The sequence below is a fragment of the Hemitrygon akajei genome, chromosome 18 (assembly GCF_048418815.1).
Source record: "Hemitrygon akajei chromosome 18, sHemAka1.3, whole genome shotgun sequence".
Lineage (NCBI taxonomy): Eukaryota > Metazoa > Chordata > Chondrichthyes > Myliobatiformes > Dasyatidae > Hemitrygon > Hemitrygon akajei.
The window spans coordinates 5,827,884-5,845,859 of NC_133141.1; the positions used below are offsets into that span (position 1 = coordinate 5,827,884).

Genomic DNA, 17,976 nt, shown 5'->3' on the forward strand with positions numbered 1-17,976 from the left:
CCGTGCTGTGATTGTTATATGGTTATACTTGGTGATAATATTATTGGCAGGGCTGTGGGTAGCAGAAAACAGAGATGGAATAAATTACTCAGTTTTAGATTGGCAATGAGTAACTAGTAGGATGGCACAGGGATCAATGATAGGGTCTCTATTATTTTTACTTTATCTTTTTCTCTGCTCAAGCTGGTAAAACCTGAGTTATGAGCATAGCCAAACACTCTCATTTCTCAATTGCTCGGAACTTTCAAACTATTCTAGTGGTGTTTGATATTGTGGCTTTCTGAAGAATTATGTGTAGCCCTAATTGTTTAATGCTATTGCGTAGTGTCTTTGGAATGACACCAGTTGCTGATATTACTATTGGGACCCTGTTCATTGTCCAAAGTCTTCCAATTTAATCTTTTAATTCAGCGTATTTCTGGTGTTTCTCACTTATTGATCTCTGTATGTTGTATGTGTTTGGAATGGCTATATCTATTAATTAAGTTCCTCTTACTTGCTTATCCTGTATTATTATATCTGGACGGTTATTATGGGTTGTCCTATCTGTAATAACTGATCGGTCATAATATGATTTGTGGTATTCTGACTCTAAAACTGAATCAGGCTTGTATTTATAGTAAGGTCTGATTAGTTTTGAGTTTGTATTTTAAAGGAAGATTTTGATAAATGATGTTTGCCACTTGATTGTGCCTGTGTAAGTAATCAGATTGTGTTAACTACTAGTAGGCAGCTGTCGATCCGTGGGAATCTTGGGTTTCAGCCACTGGTGGACTGTGTCCTCTCTAGGGCACGAGCTTGGGCGGGAAGATTTGAAGAATCGACTGTTGCCCATGCACCGAATTCCCCCTCTCCACGTCACTGATATAGTCCAAGGGAAGGGCAAGTGCGGATACAGCTTGGCATCAGTGTCATCACAGTGGTTGCTAGAGTGAAGTTGTAAACAGCATCAAACTGCCTTAAGGACCCTGGCTCCGGATTTCTTCCTCAGGGTTTACTTCTGAAGCCTTTCCCATGGGTGGATATGGCTGCAAGGCAGCGGAGGTTTAAAATTTAGTGTTTTCCTTCTCCAAGGTGGGCTGCCGTCCAAGGCTGATGAGCTCCACCTGCCCGAGCAACTGTTTTTGAGGCTCATGTGGTCTGTCTTTGCCCCTTCTCTTGTCAGTGGAAACAGTTCCACCGGGTCTAGTAGGCTAAGTCACACATAAAGGCCAGAGTTAGACTTGGTTGTCGGAGGCTGTTAGTGAAACACACCATTTGGAGCACTTTATAGGTTGTGGGAGCTAATCCCCACTACCACTCCCCAGTTATGACAACCTTAGGAAATGATCGTGTTAAATTTTTACAGGATCCTGTAATATATTGGATTGTTTCTGCTTTGTCTCGGCATTTTCTACATTTATCATCTTTTATTTGTTGGTCTTTCGTTACGTATTTTTGATATTTTTTTGTGTTAACCACTTGGTCCTGTATTGCCACAAGGAACCCTTCTGTTTCCAGGAAGTGGTCTCCAACTCTGAGCCAGGTGTTCGATGCTTCCTTGTCAACATATAGTCTGCTCAGATCTTGGGGATGCCTTCCATGGAGGACCAAGTTCTTCCATTGGTTAACTTTGTTTTTCAATAATGATAACGTCTTCATTTATCTGGGTTGTGCTCTCATTTACGTTTAGTGGTGTGTACTTACCCAAATTGCATATGCTTACGTGCAGTGCTGATTCCTGTTTTTGTTGATGAAAGTATATCCTTAGAAGTTTTATCTGACTGCTGTGTAGATGTTTAATGTCTGTTATTCCTCTTTCCCTCTTCTGCCCTTAGTAATGTTAATCTCAGTGCATTTCTGTGTACATAATATTTTCTAAAATTTATCATTTCAGTTCTTGTTTTATTATTATTATTGTCATTAACCCTAAATTTCTCTCCTCTGACAACTTAGCTACTTGCACAACTTTGTTTATGAAAGAGGTCAAGTGCTAGCCCTTGTCTAGTAGTCGACACCTGGCTTGAGAAGAGTTTCCTGGACATATTGTACAAATTCAGCCACATCTAATTCTTCAGCAGTATGGCAGCCGCTCTCAGTATTAGAGAAATTAAGATTGTTTATTACAATTATTATTATTATTATTATTCCTACAGTATACTGAGATCTCACTGTACATCTACTCAGATGTATAAGCAGATAAAATGAAAAAGGAGAAACTGCCCTTATTTATGAGATCATAGAAGCAATACTGAGGAATTATCTTTGCCCAGAATAGCAAAAAGAACCAAAATGGCTGGCGATGGGGGGCTAAGAAAAATGTCTTCAAAGCCTCGTTACAGGCCATCTAACACAAAGGAGGAGAGTATTCATCAAGGGATTAAGAAAAAATAAACTTGTGGCAAAGATAATGCATGATTCATTGGTGACTCAAATACATAGTCTTGGCAATATGTAGTCCTCCCATGCAACTTACAGTTTTTAAAAATGATACATCATGAAACCAGCCAGGGAACCCTACGTGACTCCCTTGTCCATTCATCCCACCCCACTAATCTCCCACTTGGCACTTATCCTTACAAGCAGAACAAGTGCTACACCTGCCCCAACACCACCTCCCTCATTACTATTCAGAGCCCCAAGCATTCCTTCCAGGTGAGGCAACACTTCACCAGTGAATCTGTTGAGATCACATACTGTGTATGGTGCTCCCGGTATGGCCTTCTGTATATCGGTGACACCCAACATAGATTAGGAGACTGTTTCGCCGAGCACCTCCTCTCCGTCCGCCAGAAGAAGCAGGATCACCCAGTGGCCACCCATTTTAATTTCACTTCCCATTCCCATTCTAATTCCACTTTCCATTCCCATTCCAATATGTCTATCCATGGCCTCCTCCACTATTGCGATGAGGCCACATTCAGGTTGGAGGAATAACACTTTATATTCCATCTGGGTAGCCTCCAAACTAATGGTATGAATATTGATTTCTCGAACTTCTGGTAATTTCCCCCCCCCCCCTCCCACCACCACCTCTCCTTCACCAGTCCCCATCCCCTTTTCTCTCTCTCTCACCTTATCTCCTTGCCTGCCCATCACCTTCCTCTGGTGCTCCTCCCTTCTTTCTTCCATGGCCTCCTGTCCTCTCCTATTAGATTCCACTTTCTCCAGCCCTGTATCTCTTTCACCAATCAGCTCCCCAGCTCTTTACTTCACTCCTCCACCTCCCTGTTTCACCTATTACTTGTGTTTCTCCCTCTGCCCCCCAACTTGCTTACTTAGATGTTTTTACCTTTTTTTCTCCAGTCCTGATGAAGCGTCTCAGCCCAAACCGTCGACTGTTTACTCTTTTCCATTGATGCTGCCTGGTCTGCTGATTTCCTCCAGCATTTTGTATGTGTTACTTGAATTTCCAGCATCTGCAGATTTTCTCTTGTTTGTGCTTGGATATTTAATATGCCCTTGTTAATTAAGATGTCAATAGTAGAGTGCTCACTGTGCATTTTCCAGAGGTTCAAATTAGTAGGATCTGTTCTTGATACATGTAAAGCTATTTATGTACGCAAATATGAGGAAATCTGCAGATGCTGGAAAGGGAAGGGGTGGCCACTAGACAGCGTAGCAGTAGGCAGGTAGTGCAGGAGTCCCCTGAGGTCATCTCCCTCCTAAACAGATATACTGTTTTGGATGCTGTTGGGGGAGATGTCTCATCAGGGGAAGGCAGCAGCAGCCGAGTTCATTGCACCATGGGTGGCTCTGTGGCACAGGAGGGAAGGAAAAGGAGTGGGAGAGCTATAGTGATAGGGGATTCAATTGTAAGGGGAATAGATAGGAGTTTCTGCGGCCGCAAACGAGACTCCAGGATGGTATGTTGCCTCCCTGGTGCAAGGGTCAAGGATGTCTCTGAGCGGCTGCAGGACATTCTGGAATGGGAGGGTGAACAGCCAGTGGTCGTGGTGCACATAGGTACCAACGATATAGGTAAAAAACGGAATGAGGTCCTACAAGGTGAATTTAGGGAGTTAGGAGATAAACTAAAAAGTAGGACCACAAAGGTAATAATCTCTGGATTACTACCAGTGCCACGTGCTAGTTAGAGTAGAAATAGGAGGATATTTCAGATGAATACGTGGCTTGAAAAATGTTGTAAGGGGGGAGGGATTCAAATTTCTGGGGCATTGGAACCAGTTCTGGGGGAGGTGGGACCAGTATAAACAGGACGGTCTGCACCTGGGCTGGACTGGAACCAATGTCCTAGGGGGAGCGTTTGCTACTGCTGTTCAAGAGGCTTTAAACTAATGTGGCAGGGGGATGGGAACAAGTGCAGAGAGACAGCGGGGTGTAAAATGAGGGTAGAAGCAAAAAGTAGTAAGGCGAAAAGTAAAAGTGGCAGGCAGGCAAATCCAGGGCAAAAAGCAAAAAGAGCCACTTTTCAACATAATTGTATAAGGGCTAAGAGTGTTGTAAAAACAAACCTGAAGGCTTTGTGTGTCAATGCGAGGAGCATTCATAACAAGGTGGATGAATTGAATGTGCAGATAGTTATTAATGAATATGATATAGTTGGGATCACAGAGACATGGCTCCAGGGTGACCAAGGATGGGAGCTCAACATCCAGGGATGTTCAATATTCAGGAGGGATAGACAGGAAAGAAAAGGAAGTGGGGTAGCATTGCTGGTTAGAGAGGAGATTAACGCAATAGAAAGGAAGGACATTAGCCTGGAGGATGTGGAATCGATATGGGTAGAGCTGCATAACACTAAGGGGCAGAAACTATGGTGGGAGTTGTGTATAGGCCACCTAACAGTAGTAGTGTGATTGGGGATGGCATTAAACAGGAAATTAGAAATGCGTACAATAAAGGAACAGTAGTTATAATGGGTGACTTCAATCTACATATAGATTGGGTGAACCAAATTGGTAAGGGTGCTGAGGAAGAGGATTTTTTGGAATGTATGCGGGATGGTTTTCTGAACCAACATGTCGAGGAACCAACTAGAGAGCAGGCCATTCTAGATTGGGTATTGAGCAATGAGGAAGTGTTAGTTAGCAATCTTGTCATGCGAGGCCCCTTGGGTAAGAGTGACCATAATATGGTGGAATTCTCCATTAAGATGGAGAGTGACATAGTTAATTCAGAACCAAAGGTTCTGAACTTAAGGGTAACATTGAAGGTATGAGACGTGAATTAGCTAAAATAGACTGGCAAATGATACTTAAAGGGTTGACAGTGGATATGCAATGGCAAGCATTTAAAGATCGCATGGATGAACTACAGCAATTGTTCATCCCAGTTTGGCAAAAGAATAAACCAGGGAAGGTAGTGCACCCGTGGCTGACAAGGGAAATTAGGGATAGTATCAAGTCCAAAGAAGAAACATATAAAGTAGCAAAAAAAAAAGCGGCACACCTGAGGACTGGGAGAAATTCAGAGACCAGCAGAGGAGGACAAAGGGCTTAATTAGGAAAAGGAAAAAAGATTGTGAGAGAAAGCTGGCAGGGAACATAAAAACTGACTGTAAAAGCTTTTATAGATATGTGAAAAGAAAAAGATTGGTCAAGACAAATGTAGGTCCTTTACAGTCAAAAACAGGTGAATTGATCATAGGGAACAAAGACATGGCAGACCAATTGAATAACTACTTTGGTTCTGTCTTCACTAAGGAGGACATAAATAATCTTCCGGAAATAGTAAGGGACCGAGGGTCTAGTGAGATGGAGGAACTGAGGGAAATACATGTTAGTAGGGAAGTGGTGTTAGGTAAATTGAAGGGATTAAAGGCAGATAAATCCCCAGGGCCAGATGGTCTGCATCCCAGAGTGCTTAAGGAAGTAGCCCAAGAAATAGTGGATGCATTAGTGATAATTTTTCAAAACTCCTTAGATTCTGGATTAGTTCCTGAGGATTGGAGGGTGGCTAATGTAACCCCACTTTTTAAAAAAGGAGGGAGAGAGAAACTGGGGAATTATAGATCGATTAGTCTGACATCGGTGGTGGTGAAAATGCTAGAGTAGGTTATCAAAGATGTGATATCAGCACATTTGGAAAGAGGTGAAATCATCGGACAAAGTCAGCATGGATTTGTGAAAGGAAAATCATGTCTGACGAATCTTATAGAATTTTTTGAAGATGTAACTAGTAGAGTGGATAGGGGAGAGCCAGTGGATGTGGTATATTTAGATTTTCAAAAGGCTTTTGACAAGGTCCCACACAGGAGATTAGTGTGCAAACTTAAAGCACACGGTATTGGGGGTATGGTATTGATGTGGATAGAGAATTGGTTGGCAGACAGAAAGCAAAGAGTGGGAGTAAACAGGACCTTTTCAGAATGGTAGGCAGTGATTAGTGGGGTACCGCAAGACTCAGTGCTGGGACCCCAGTTGTTTACAATATATATTAATGATTTAGACGAGGGAATTAAATGCAGCATCTCCAAGTTTGCGGATGACACGAAGCTGGGCGGCGGTGTTAGCTGTGAGGAGGATGCTAAGAGGATGCAGAGTGACTTGGATAGTTTAGGTGAGTGGGCAAATTCATGGCAGATGCAATTTAATGTGGATAAATGTGACATTATGCACTTTGGTTGCAAGAACAGGAAAACAGATTATTATCTGAACGGTGGCCAATTAGGAAAAGGGGAGATGCAACGAGACCTGGGTGTCATTGTACACCAGTCATTGAAGGTGGGCATGCAGGTACAGCAGATGGTGAAAAAGGCAAATGGTATGTTGGCATTCATAGCAAAAGGATTTGAGTACAGGAGCAGGGAGGTTCTACTGCAGTTGTACAAGGCCTTGGTGAGACCGCACCTAGAATATTGTGTGCGGTTTTGGTCCCCTAATCTGAGGAAAGACATTCTTGCCATAGAGGGAGTACAGAGAAGGGTCACCAGATTGATTCCTGGGATGGCAGGACTTTCATATGAAGAAAGACTGGATCGACTAGGCTTATACTCACTGGAATTTAGAAGATTGAGGGGGGATTTTATTGAAACGTATAAAATTCTAAAGGGATTGGACAGGCTAGATGCAGGAAGATTGTTTCCGATGTTGGGGAAGTCCAGAACGAGGGGTCACAGTTTAAGGATAAAGGGGAAGCCTTTTAGGACCGAGATGAGGAAAAACTTCTTCACACAGAGAGTGGTGAATCTGTGGAATTCTCTGCCACAGGAAACAGTTGAGGCTGGTTCATTGGCTATTATTTAAGAGGAAGTTAGATATGGCCCTTGTGGCTAAAGGAATCGGGGGTATGGAGAGAAAGCAGGTACAGGGTTCTGAGTTGGATGATCAGCCATGATCATACCGAATGGTGGTGCAGGCTCGAAGGGCTGAATGGCCTACTTCTGCACCTATTTTCTATGTTTCTATGTTTCTATAGCAAACCAAATTATTTTAAACACTGCTTAAAAGACAAAAAACATGTTAATAATCCTTCAGTCTATAACCAATTATGGAAAAGTTGAACTTTGAACTTAACAGCAAAGCATTCTTTTTGATCTTTTGACCTATTGATCTGCTTTTTCACCAATTAATCACAAGTGACCTAAAAGAATCTATGCATATGTTAGTTTCACTGAAATGATTGGGCAGTGAATACAGTCTGTTTAGACACAGTTCACCGTGCACTCTGACCTTATCAACAGAAATAGAAATGTATACTGAAAGTTGATATTTGAAATTGTTGCATATTACAGCATTGCCTTAACTCCTTTGTCATTTATAAGATGGCTAACAAGCTGCTCTGAAGGAAACATTGATCTACATTGTGTCTCATGGTTTCCATCTTTATTTTTAGCTTTGTGCCACTGACAAGACCCTGGAATTTGAGCGAGATTTTCGGATTAAGCATTACGCTGGGCATGTTGTGTAAGTTTAGTGTTGGTATTCGGTACCCACACCTGGCCTCCGTTTCCTACAGCATCTTGGATATTTTGTGCAATATGTCATCTTCGTGAAGTACCTGTTACAAGTAAAGTAATTTTTCCATTTCAAGTGGAAAGGAATTTTACAAATGTGGTGCTCTTCTAATTGACCTTGGATCCTTTTGTCTCCTTACAGTGATAGCATAAGTCCTCATAGTCTTATTCACACTAAAACCTATTTAACCATTGCTTTGTACATACTGACATGCAGTAAGGTCACTTGAAAAAAGACTTCATCGTTGTGTTTAAGTTCTTCCATCTTCTGGCCTTCTCTTTCACTATTCTTTTCCAGTTATACAACTCAGAACCCAATGTTCCAACAACTGACCTCTTACCTTCAAAGCTTCACTAGTGACCGAGTTCTCATCTGGGACCCATTTGATTATTCACCATCATGAGTGGTTTGCTGCTGCCATCACCACTAATTAATCTGATTGCCCTAGAAAATACAACTGCCTGATTGAATCTGCAAATGTTAGTGAATGAACCAAAGAGTACTTAGCCCTTGCCAGCTGCCCGTGTGAACATTGGTAGTAGAGACTGCTGCATATCGCTTTGTAACAATAAGGACCTAATTTAGAGATAAACAACTTGGAGGGTGCTCTACAGTCTGCTAAATTATATAGATTTAGAACTAATCTGGCAGTCTATAATCCACTGCAGGCCATCAGCAAAAGAAACATCTATCATCATAATCTGATAGATAGATAGATAGATACTTTATTCATCCCCATGGGGAAATTCAACTTTTTTCCAATGTCCCATACACTTGTAGCAAAACTAATTACATACAATACTTAACTCAGTAAAAAATATGATATGCATCTAAATCACTATCTCAAAAAGCATTAATAATAGCTTTTAAAAAGTTCTTAAGTCCTGGCGGTAGAATTGTAAAGCCTAATGGCATTGGGGAGTATTGACCTCTTCATCCTGTCTGAGGAGCATTGCATCGACAGTAACCTGTCGCTGAAACTGCTTCTCTGTCTCTGGATGGTGCTATGTAGAGGATGTTCAGAGTTATCCATAATTGACCGTAGCCTACTCAGCACCCTTCGCTCAGCTACCGATGTTAAACTCTCCAGTACTTTGCCCACGACAGAGCCCGCCTTCCTTACCAGCTTATTAAGACGTGAGGCGTCCCTCTTCTTAATGCTTCCTCCCCAACACGCCACCACAAAGAAGAGGGCGCTCTCCACAACTGACCTATAGAACATCTTCAGCATCTCACTACAGACATTGAATGACGCCAACCTTCTAAGGAAGTACAGTCGACTCTGTGCCTTCCTGCACAAGGCATCTGTGTTGGCAGTCCAGTCTAGCTTCTCGTCTAACTGTACTCCCAGATACTTGTAGGTCTTAACCTGCTCCACACATTCTCCATTAATGATCACTGGCTCCATATGAGGCCTAGATCTCCTAAAGTCCACCACCATCTCCTTGGTCTTGGTGATATTGAGACGCAGGTAGTTTGAGTTGCACCATATCACAAAGTCCTGTATCAGTTTCCTATACTCCTCCTCCTGTCCATTCCTGACACACCCCACTATGGCCGTGTCATCAGCCATAAAATCTGCTTCATTTTATTATTCCTGTACAGCTAGGCAATCAACCTAGGTTAAATGAGGAATGTAGAAGAACATCCCAAAGGCAGTACCAAGCATACCTTACAATGAAGTGTCAAATTAGTTGAGCAAAAGCACAGAACCATTGTCATGCTAAACAGCAAAAAGAGCGAGCAATAGACAAAGCTAAGTGATCTTGCAGCTATTGGTTAGAGATCTATTGTTCTCCCATATCTAGTCATGAATGTTGGGCAATGAATCAGACAATGAGCAACAGGGAGCCAAGGTTATTCTCACCCTCATTATCAACAAAGACATGACTCAGCCAGATCTCTAGCCAGATTCAATAGGTAATGATAGAGATCTAGAAGATCTAATCAGATTATGCCTCTCCAAATGTTCATAAATCCTGCCTCTCAGGATCTTCTCCATCATCTTACCAACCACTGAAGTAAGACTCACTGGTCTATAATTTCCTGGGCTATCTCTACTCCCTTTCTTGAATAAGGGAACAACATCTGCAACCCTCCAATCCTCCGGAACCTCTCCAGTCCTGATTGATGATGCAAACATAGAACATAGAATAGTACAGCACAGTACAGGCCCTTCGGCCCACAATGTTGTGCCGACCCTCAAACCCTGCCTCCCATATAACCCCCCACCTTAAATTCCTCCATATACCTGTCAAGAAGTCTCTTAAACTTCACTAGTGCATCTGCCTCCACCACTAACTCAGACAGTGCATTCCATGCACCAACCACTCTCTGAGTGAAAAACCTTCCTCTAATGTCCCCCTTGAACTTTCCTCCCCTTGCCTTAAAGCCATGTCCTCTTGTACTGAGCAGTGGTGCCCTGGGGAAGAGGTGCTGGCTGTCCACTCTGTCTATTCCTCTTAATATCTTGTACACCTCTATCATGTCTCCTCTCATCATCCTCCTCTCCAAAGAGTAAAGCCCTAGCTCCCTTAATCTCTGATCATAATCCATACTCTCTGAAGCAGGCAGCATCCTGGTAAATCTCCTCTGTACCCTTTTCAATGCTTCCACATCCTTCCTATAGTGAGGCGACCAGAACTGGACACAGTACTCCAAGTGTGGCCTAAATAGAGTTTTATAGAGCTGCATCATTACATCACGTCTCTTAAACTCTATCCCTCGATTTATGAAAGCTAACACCCCATAAGCTTTCTTAACTACCCTATCTACCTGTGAGGCAGCTTTCAGGGATCTGTGGACATGTACCCCCAGATCCCTCTGCTCCTCCACACTACCAAGTATCCTGCCATTTACTTTGTACTCTGCCTTGGAGTTTGTCCTTCCAAAGTGTACCACCTCACACTTCTCCGGGTTGAATTCCATCTGCCACTGCTCAGCCCACTTCTGCATCCTATCAATGTCTCTCTGCAATCTTTGACAATCTTCTACACTATCTACAACACCACCAATCTTTGTGTCATCTGCAAACTTGCCAACCCACCCTTCTACCCCCCATCCAGGTCATCAATAAAAATCACGAAAAGTAGAGGTCCCAGGACAGATCCTTGTGGGACACCACTAGTCACAACCCTCCAATCCGAATGTACTCCCTCCACCACAACCCTCTGCCTTCTGCAGGCAAGCCAATTCTGAATCCACCTGGCCAAACTTCCCTGGATCTCATCCCTTCTGACTTTCTGAATAAGCCTACCGTGTAGAACCTTGTCAAATGCCTTACTAAAATCCATGTAAATCACATCCACTGCACTACCCTCATCTATATTCCTGGCCACCTCCTCAATGAACTCCTCAATCAGGCTTGTTAGGCACTATCTGCCCTTCACAAAGCCATGCTGACTGTCCCTGATCAGACCATGATTCTCTAAATGCCCATAGATCCTATCTCTAAGAATCTTTCCAACAGCTTTCCCACCACAGACGTAAGGCTTACTGGTCTATAATTACCTGGACTGTCCCTACTACCTTTTTTTGAACAAGGGGACAACATTCACCTCCCTCCAATCCTCCGGTACCATTCCCGTGGACAACGAGGACATAAAGATCCTAGCCAGAGGCTCAGCAATCTCTTCCCTCACCTCGTGGAGCAGCCTGGGGAATATTCCATCTGGCCCCGGGGACTTATCCGTCCTAATGTATTGTAACAACTCCAACACCTCCTCTCCCTTAATATCAACATGCTCCAGAACATCAACCTCACTTATATTGTCCTCACCGTCATCAAGTTCCCTCTCATTGGTGAATACCGAAGTATTCATTGAGGACCTCACTCACTTCCACAGCCTCCAGGCACATCTTCCCACCTTTATCTCTAATCGGTCCTACCTTCACTCCTGTCATCCTTTTGTTCTTCACATAATTGAAGAATGCCTTGGGGTTTTCCTTTACCCTACTCGCCAAGGCCTTCTCATGCCCCCTTCGTGCTCTTCTCAGCCCCTTCTTAAGCTCCTTTCTTGCTACCCTATATTCCTCAATAGACCCATCTGATCCTTGTTTCCTAAACCTCATGTATGCTGCCTTCTTCCACCTGACTAGATTTTCCACTTCACTTGTCACCCATGGTTCCTTCACCCTACCATTCTTTATCTTCCTCACCCGGACAAATTTATCCCTAACATCCTGCAAGAGATCCTTAAACATCAACCACATGTCCATAGTACATTTCCCTGCAAAAACATCATCCCAATTCACACCCGCAAGTTCTAGCCTTATAGCCTCATAATTTGCCCTTCCCCAATTAAAAGTTTTCTTGTCCTCGCTCATTTTATCCTTTTCCATGTTAGTGCTAAAGGCCAGGGAGCAGTGATCACTGTCCCCCAGATGCTCACCCACTGACAGATCTGTGACCTGACCTGGTTCGTTACCTAATACTAGGTCTAGTATGGCATTCCCCCTAGTCGGCCTGTCAACATACTGTGACAGGAATCCATCCTGGACACACTTAACAAACTCTGCCCCATCTAAACCCATGGAACTAATCAAGTGCCAATCAATATTAAGGAAGTTAAAGTCACCCATGATAACAACCCTGTTATTTTTGCAACTTTCCAAAATCTGCCTCCCAATCTGCTCCTTGGTATCTCTGCTGCTACCAGGGGGCCTATAGAATACCCCCAGTAGAGTAACTGCTCCCTTCCTGTTCCTGACTTCCACCCATACTGACTCAGAAGAGGATCCTGCTACATTACCCACCCTTTCTGCAGCTGTAATAGTATCCCTGACCAGTAATGCCACCCCTCCCTCCCTTCCACCCCACTCTATCCCTTTCAAAGCACCGAAATCCAGGAATATTGAGAATTCATTCCCGCCCTGGTGCCAGCCAAGTCTCCGTAATGGCCACTACATCATAATTCCATGTATGTATCCAAGCTCTCAGTTCATCACCTTTGTTCCTGATGCTTCTTGCATTGAAGTACACATACTTTAACCCTTCTACCTTACTACCTTTACACCCTTTATTCTGCTGCTCTTTCCTCAAAGCCACTCTATATGTTAGATCTGGCTTTACTCCATGCACTTCCTTCACTGCTCTATCGCTCCAGGTCCCATCCCCCTTGCAAATTAGTTTAAACCCTCCCGAACCATGCTAACAAACCTACCTGCAAGGATATTGCTCCCCCTCGAGTTCAGGTGCAACCCATCCAATCTGTACAGGTCCCACCTTCCCCAGAAGAGATCCCAATGGTCCAAAGATCTAAAACCATGCCCCCTGCACCAACTCCTCAGCCACGCATTCAACTGCCATCTCCTCCAATTCTTGCTATCACTATCACGTAGCACTGGCAGCAATCCTGAGAACGCCACCCTTGAGGACCTGTTCTTCAGCCTTCTGCCTAGTTCCCGAAACTCACACTTCAGGACCTCATCCCTCTTCCTGCCTATGTCGTTGGTACCAACATGTATCACGACTTCTGGTTGCTTTCCCTCTCATACCAGGATGTCATGCACCCGGTCAGAGACATCCCGGACCCTGGCACTTGGGAGGCAACAAACCATGCGGGTGTCCTTCTCATGTCCACAAAATCTCCTGTCTGCTCCCCTGACTATAGAGTCTCCATCTCCAATGATGACAGCTCTCCTCTTCTCCGTCCCATCCTTCTGCACCACAGGGTCAGACTCAGTGCCAGAGGCCCTGCCACCGTGGCTCACACCTGGTCGGTCGTCCTCGCCAACAGCATCCAGGACGGTAAACTTATTATTCAGGGGAATGGCTACAGGGGTGCTCTGCACTACCTGTCTACCCTCCTTTGCTTTCCCCCCTCGGACTGTCACCCAGCGACCTGCTTCCGGCAGCCTAGGTGTGACTACCTCCCTGTAGCTCTCATCTATGACTGCCTCATTCTCCATTATGAGTTGAAGGTCATCCAGCTGCTGCTCCAGATTCCTCACACGGTCTTCCAGATCGCCCAGCCGCAAGCACTTCTGGCAGATGTGACTCTGTGGGAGAGGGGAGTTCCCCCAAGACTGCCACATCTGACAGGAGAGGCACATCACTGTCTCAGGAGGCATTGTAAAGACTAACTTGGGAACAAGCTCGTCCTCCGCCTCTTCTCGTCGAAACCTCTCAAGTCAAAGCCTCAAATCTCCACTCCTTCACTGGCCCACTCACTCACTGGCCACTTTCCACTGCCACTGATCATTGCCAGAGCCTCAGCAATTTCCTCCTTTGCCTCCCATAGTAACCTGGGGTACATCTCGTCCGGTCCCGGTGACTTATCCAACTTGATGCTTTCCAAAAACTCCAACACATCCTCTTTCTTAATATCTATATGCTCAAACTTTTCAGTCCACTACCTACAATTGCCAAAATCCTTTTCTGTAGTGAATACTAAAGTGAAGTATTCATTAAGTACCTCTGCTATCTGTTCTGGTTCATTAAGTACCTCTGCTATCTCCTCCGGTTCCATGCACACTTTTCCACAGTCACACTTGATTGGTCCTATTCTCTTATGTCTTATCCTCCTGCTCTTCACATACTTGTAGAATGCCTTGGGATTTTCCTTAATCCTGCCTGCCAAGGCCTTCTCATGGTCCCTTCTGGGTCTCCTAATTTCATTCTTAAGCTCCTTCCTGCTTGCCTTATGATCTCCTAGATCTCTATCATTACCTAGTATTTTGTACCTTTCATGAGCTTTTCTTTTATTCTTGACTAGATTTTCAACAGCCTTTCTACACTATGGTTCCTGTACCCTACCATCTTTTCTGTGTTCCATTAGAACGTACCTATGCAGAACACCATGCAAGTATCCCATGAACATTTGCCACATTTCAGCCGTACATTTCCCGGAGAACATCTGTTCCCAATTTATGCTTCCAAGTTCCTGCCTGATAGCCTCATATTTCCCCTTACTTCAATTAAATGCTTTCCTAACTTGTCTATTCCTATCTCTCTCCAATACTATGGTAAAGTAGATAGAATTGTGATCACTATCTTCAAAATGCTCTCCCACTGAGAGACACAACTCCTGACCCGTTTCATTTCCTAATACCAGATCAAGTACAGCCTCTTCTCTTGTAGGCTCATCTACCTATTGTGTCAGGAAACCTTTCTGAACACACCTAACAAACTCCACCCCATCTAAACCCCTCGCTCTAGGGAGATTCCATTCAATATTGGGGAAATTAAAATCTCCCACCACGACAACCCTGTTATTATTGCATTTTCCAGAATCAGTCTCCCTATCTTCTCCTCGATGTCCCAGTTACTATTGGGTGGTCTATATAAAACAATCACCCAGTAGAATTATTGACCCCTTCCTGGTCCTAACTTCCACCCAGAGACTCAGTAGACAATTCCTCCATGACTTCCTCCTTTTCTGATCAGCAATGCCACACCCCCACCTCTTTGCCTCCCTCCCTGGCCTTTCTGAAATATCTAAAGCCTGGCACTCTAAGTAACCATTCCTGCCCCTGAGTCATCCAAGTCCCTGTAATAGCCACAACATCCTAGCTCCAAGTACTGATCCACGGTCTAAGCTCATCTGCTTTGTTCATGATACTCCTTGAATTAAAATAGAAATCTCAAACCATCAGTCTGAGCGTATTCCTTCACTATCACCTGCCTATCCTTCCTCTCACACTGTCTACGAACTTTCTGGATTTGTGAGCCAACCGCCCCTTCCTCCATCTTTTCAGCAATTCTAGTTTAAACTCTCCCCAAAAGCCTTAGCAAACCTCCCCTCCCCCCCCCCCCCGATTCAATGCAACCTATCCTTTTTTGTACGTCATTCCTGCCCCAGAAGAGGTACCAATGATCCAGAAATCTGAATCCCTGCCTCCTGCTCCAATCCCTCAGCCATGCATTTGTCCTCCACCACACTCTATTCCTATACTCACTGTCGCTTGGCACAGGCAGTGATCTGGAGATTACTGCCCTTTGAGGTCTTGCTTCTCAACTTCCTTCCTAACTCCCTGTAGTCTGTTTTCAGGGCCTCCACCCTTTTCCTATCTATATTGTTGGTACCAATATGTACCATGACCTCTGGCTGTTCACCTTCCCACTTCAGGATATTTTGGACATGATTAGAAACATCCCGGACCCTGGCACCTAGGAGGCAAACTACCATCCGTGTTTCTTTCCTGCAGCCACAGAGTCGCCTGTCTGACCCCCTATCACTGCTGCCATCCTCTTCCTATCCCTACCCTTCTGAGCCACAGGGCCAGACTGTGCCAGAGGCACGGCCACTGTTGCTTCCCCAGGTAAGTCGTTCTGTACCCCCCCCCCCCCCGCTCCAACAGTACTCAAACAAGAGTACTTATTGTTAAGGGGGACAGCCACTGGGGTACTCTTTAGTATCTGACTCTTGCCCTTCCCTCTCCTGACTGTGACCCACTTATCTGTCTCCTGAGGCCCCGGTGTGACTACTTGCCTATAGCTCCTCTGTATTACCTCCTCATTTTACCTGACCAGATGAAGGTCAGCAAGCTGCATCTCCAGTCCCTTAACTCAGTCCCTAAGGATCTGCAGCTCCACACACCTGGCACTGCCTGGGACTGTACTAGCTGGAATTCAGAAGAATGAGAGGAGATCTTATGGAAACAAAATTATGAGAGGGATAGATAAGATGGAGGCAGGAAAGTTGTTGCCACTGGTAGGCAAGAATAGAACTAGGAATCATTGCCACAAGATTCAGGGGAGTAGATCTAGGATGGAGATGAGGAGAAACTGCTTTTCCCAAAGAGTGGTGAACCTGTAGAATTCTTTGCCCATTGAAGCACTGGAGGCTACCTCAGTAGATATATTTAAGACAAGTTTGGATGGATTTTTGCATTGTAGGGAAATTAAGGGTTATGGGGGAAAAGGCTGGTCAGTGGAGACCAGATCAGCCATGATCTAAAAGAATGGCGGAGCAGGCTCGACGGACCAAATAGCCTACTCCTGCTCCTATTTCTTATGTCCTTATGAATATTAAATTTGCTCTTATTGTCTACAGAAACCATTGAATTCTCATTAGCCACTCTACTGCTCAGGACCATAGCCTACTACCACTCAAGTTTAAACTATATTATTGAAGGTCTGTGCTTTTTCAAACTAATTGTGACTTTAACAAGTTGTTCCACTACCATTTACAACTAGGATATGTAGGACACTGTGGAAAATTGTGTAAGTATGTCCCTTTATCAAAAGTGACATCTTATTGGGCCTATTCGCTGCAAATTGATGGAAGATATCATGTAGGGTTCACCTATAACCTGCTTTGTGTGGCTAGCTTGGATTTTATTATGATTACTACTCGGATCCAGACTTCTCCATATTGACCATTGAGGTGTATTTTAGATGGAAAGTAAGAGAAATTTATCCCTGATGTGAAAAGCACCTGTCTGAAAATGGCCTTAAGAAACTTTGGTAAAGATGAGAAAAATTGAAATCAAAGGAAGAAATACTCAACCGGTTGGACTTGCACTTCACACAAAGGAGAAAAACATAAACTGGTCGAGGAAATGGGTCAAGTAACATCAAGTGCGGGCAAAGCGTTAGTTTGTTTCCTGTGGAAACCACGCAATAGTCTTGATGCAGGATCTCAACCCAAAACATAAGCTTTCCCTTTGCTTCCATTGATGTGGCTTGTTCTGCTGACATCCTTTAGCAGTTTGTTTATTTGCTACATATTACAGCAATAATGGTCTTTTGTGTCTCACACAAAGGAAGATGTTTGTGATTGTGAGAGATCAGTTACCTTAGCCCGAGGATGTAACTGCAAGAGCTCCTAGGGCTACTATTCTTCAGCTGCTTCATGAATGTTCATTTTTCCCCATCATAAGGAGAGAAATGGAAATGCTTCCTGTTAATTGCACCATATTTAATTCTGATTGCAATATTTCTGAACATGCACATACAAGACATTGCTAAAATTCAGGCAATGGCTAGAAAGAAGGAAATAATGTATTTACCAGAAGTATCTGGCAGCAACCATCTCTAACAATAGACAGCTGAAGCTTTGACATTCAGTGGGAATATATTGTTGAGTTCTTCACTATCTGATTTCACCAATGAACAGAAATTCCCAAATAAATC

General features: G+C 44.0%; 1 protein-coding gene across 2 annotated transcripts in view; it reads left to right on the forward strand.

Annotated features, from left to right (window-relative positions):
* Positions 1–17,976, forward strand: part of myo1d (myosin 1D) — a 557,628-nt gene that overhangs the window by 179,239 nt on the left and 360,413 nt on the right. For both annotated transcript variants that reach the window (XM_073070702.1, XM_073070703.1), the window contains exon 13: positions 7,777–7,847. In XM_073070702.1, coding sequence (XP_072926803.1) covers positions 7,777–7,847 — 71 coding nt within the window. The remainder of the gene's footprint in view (positions 1–7,776; positions 7,848–17,976) is intronic.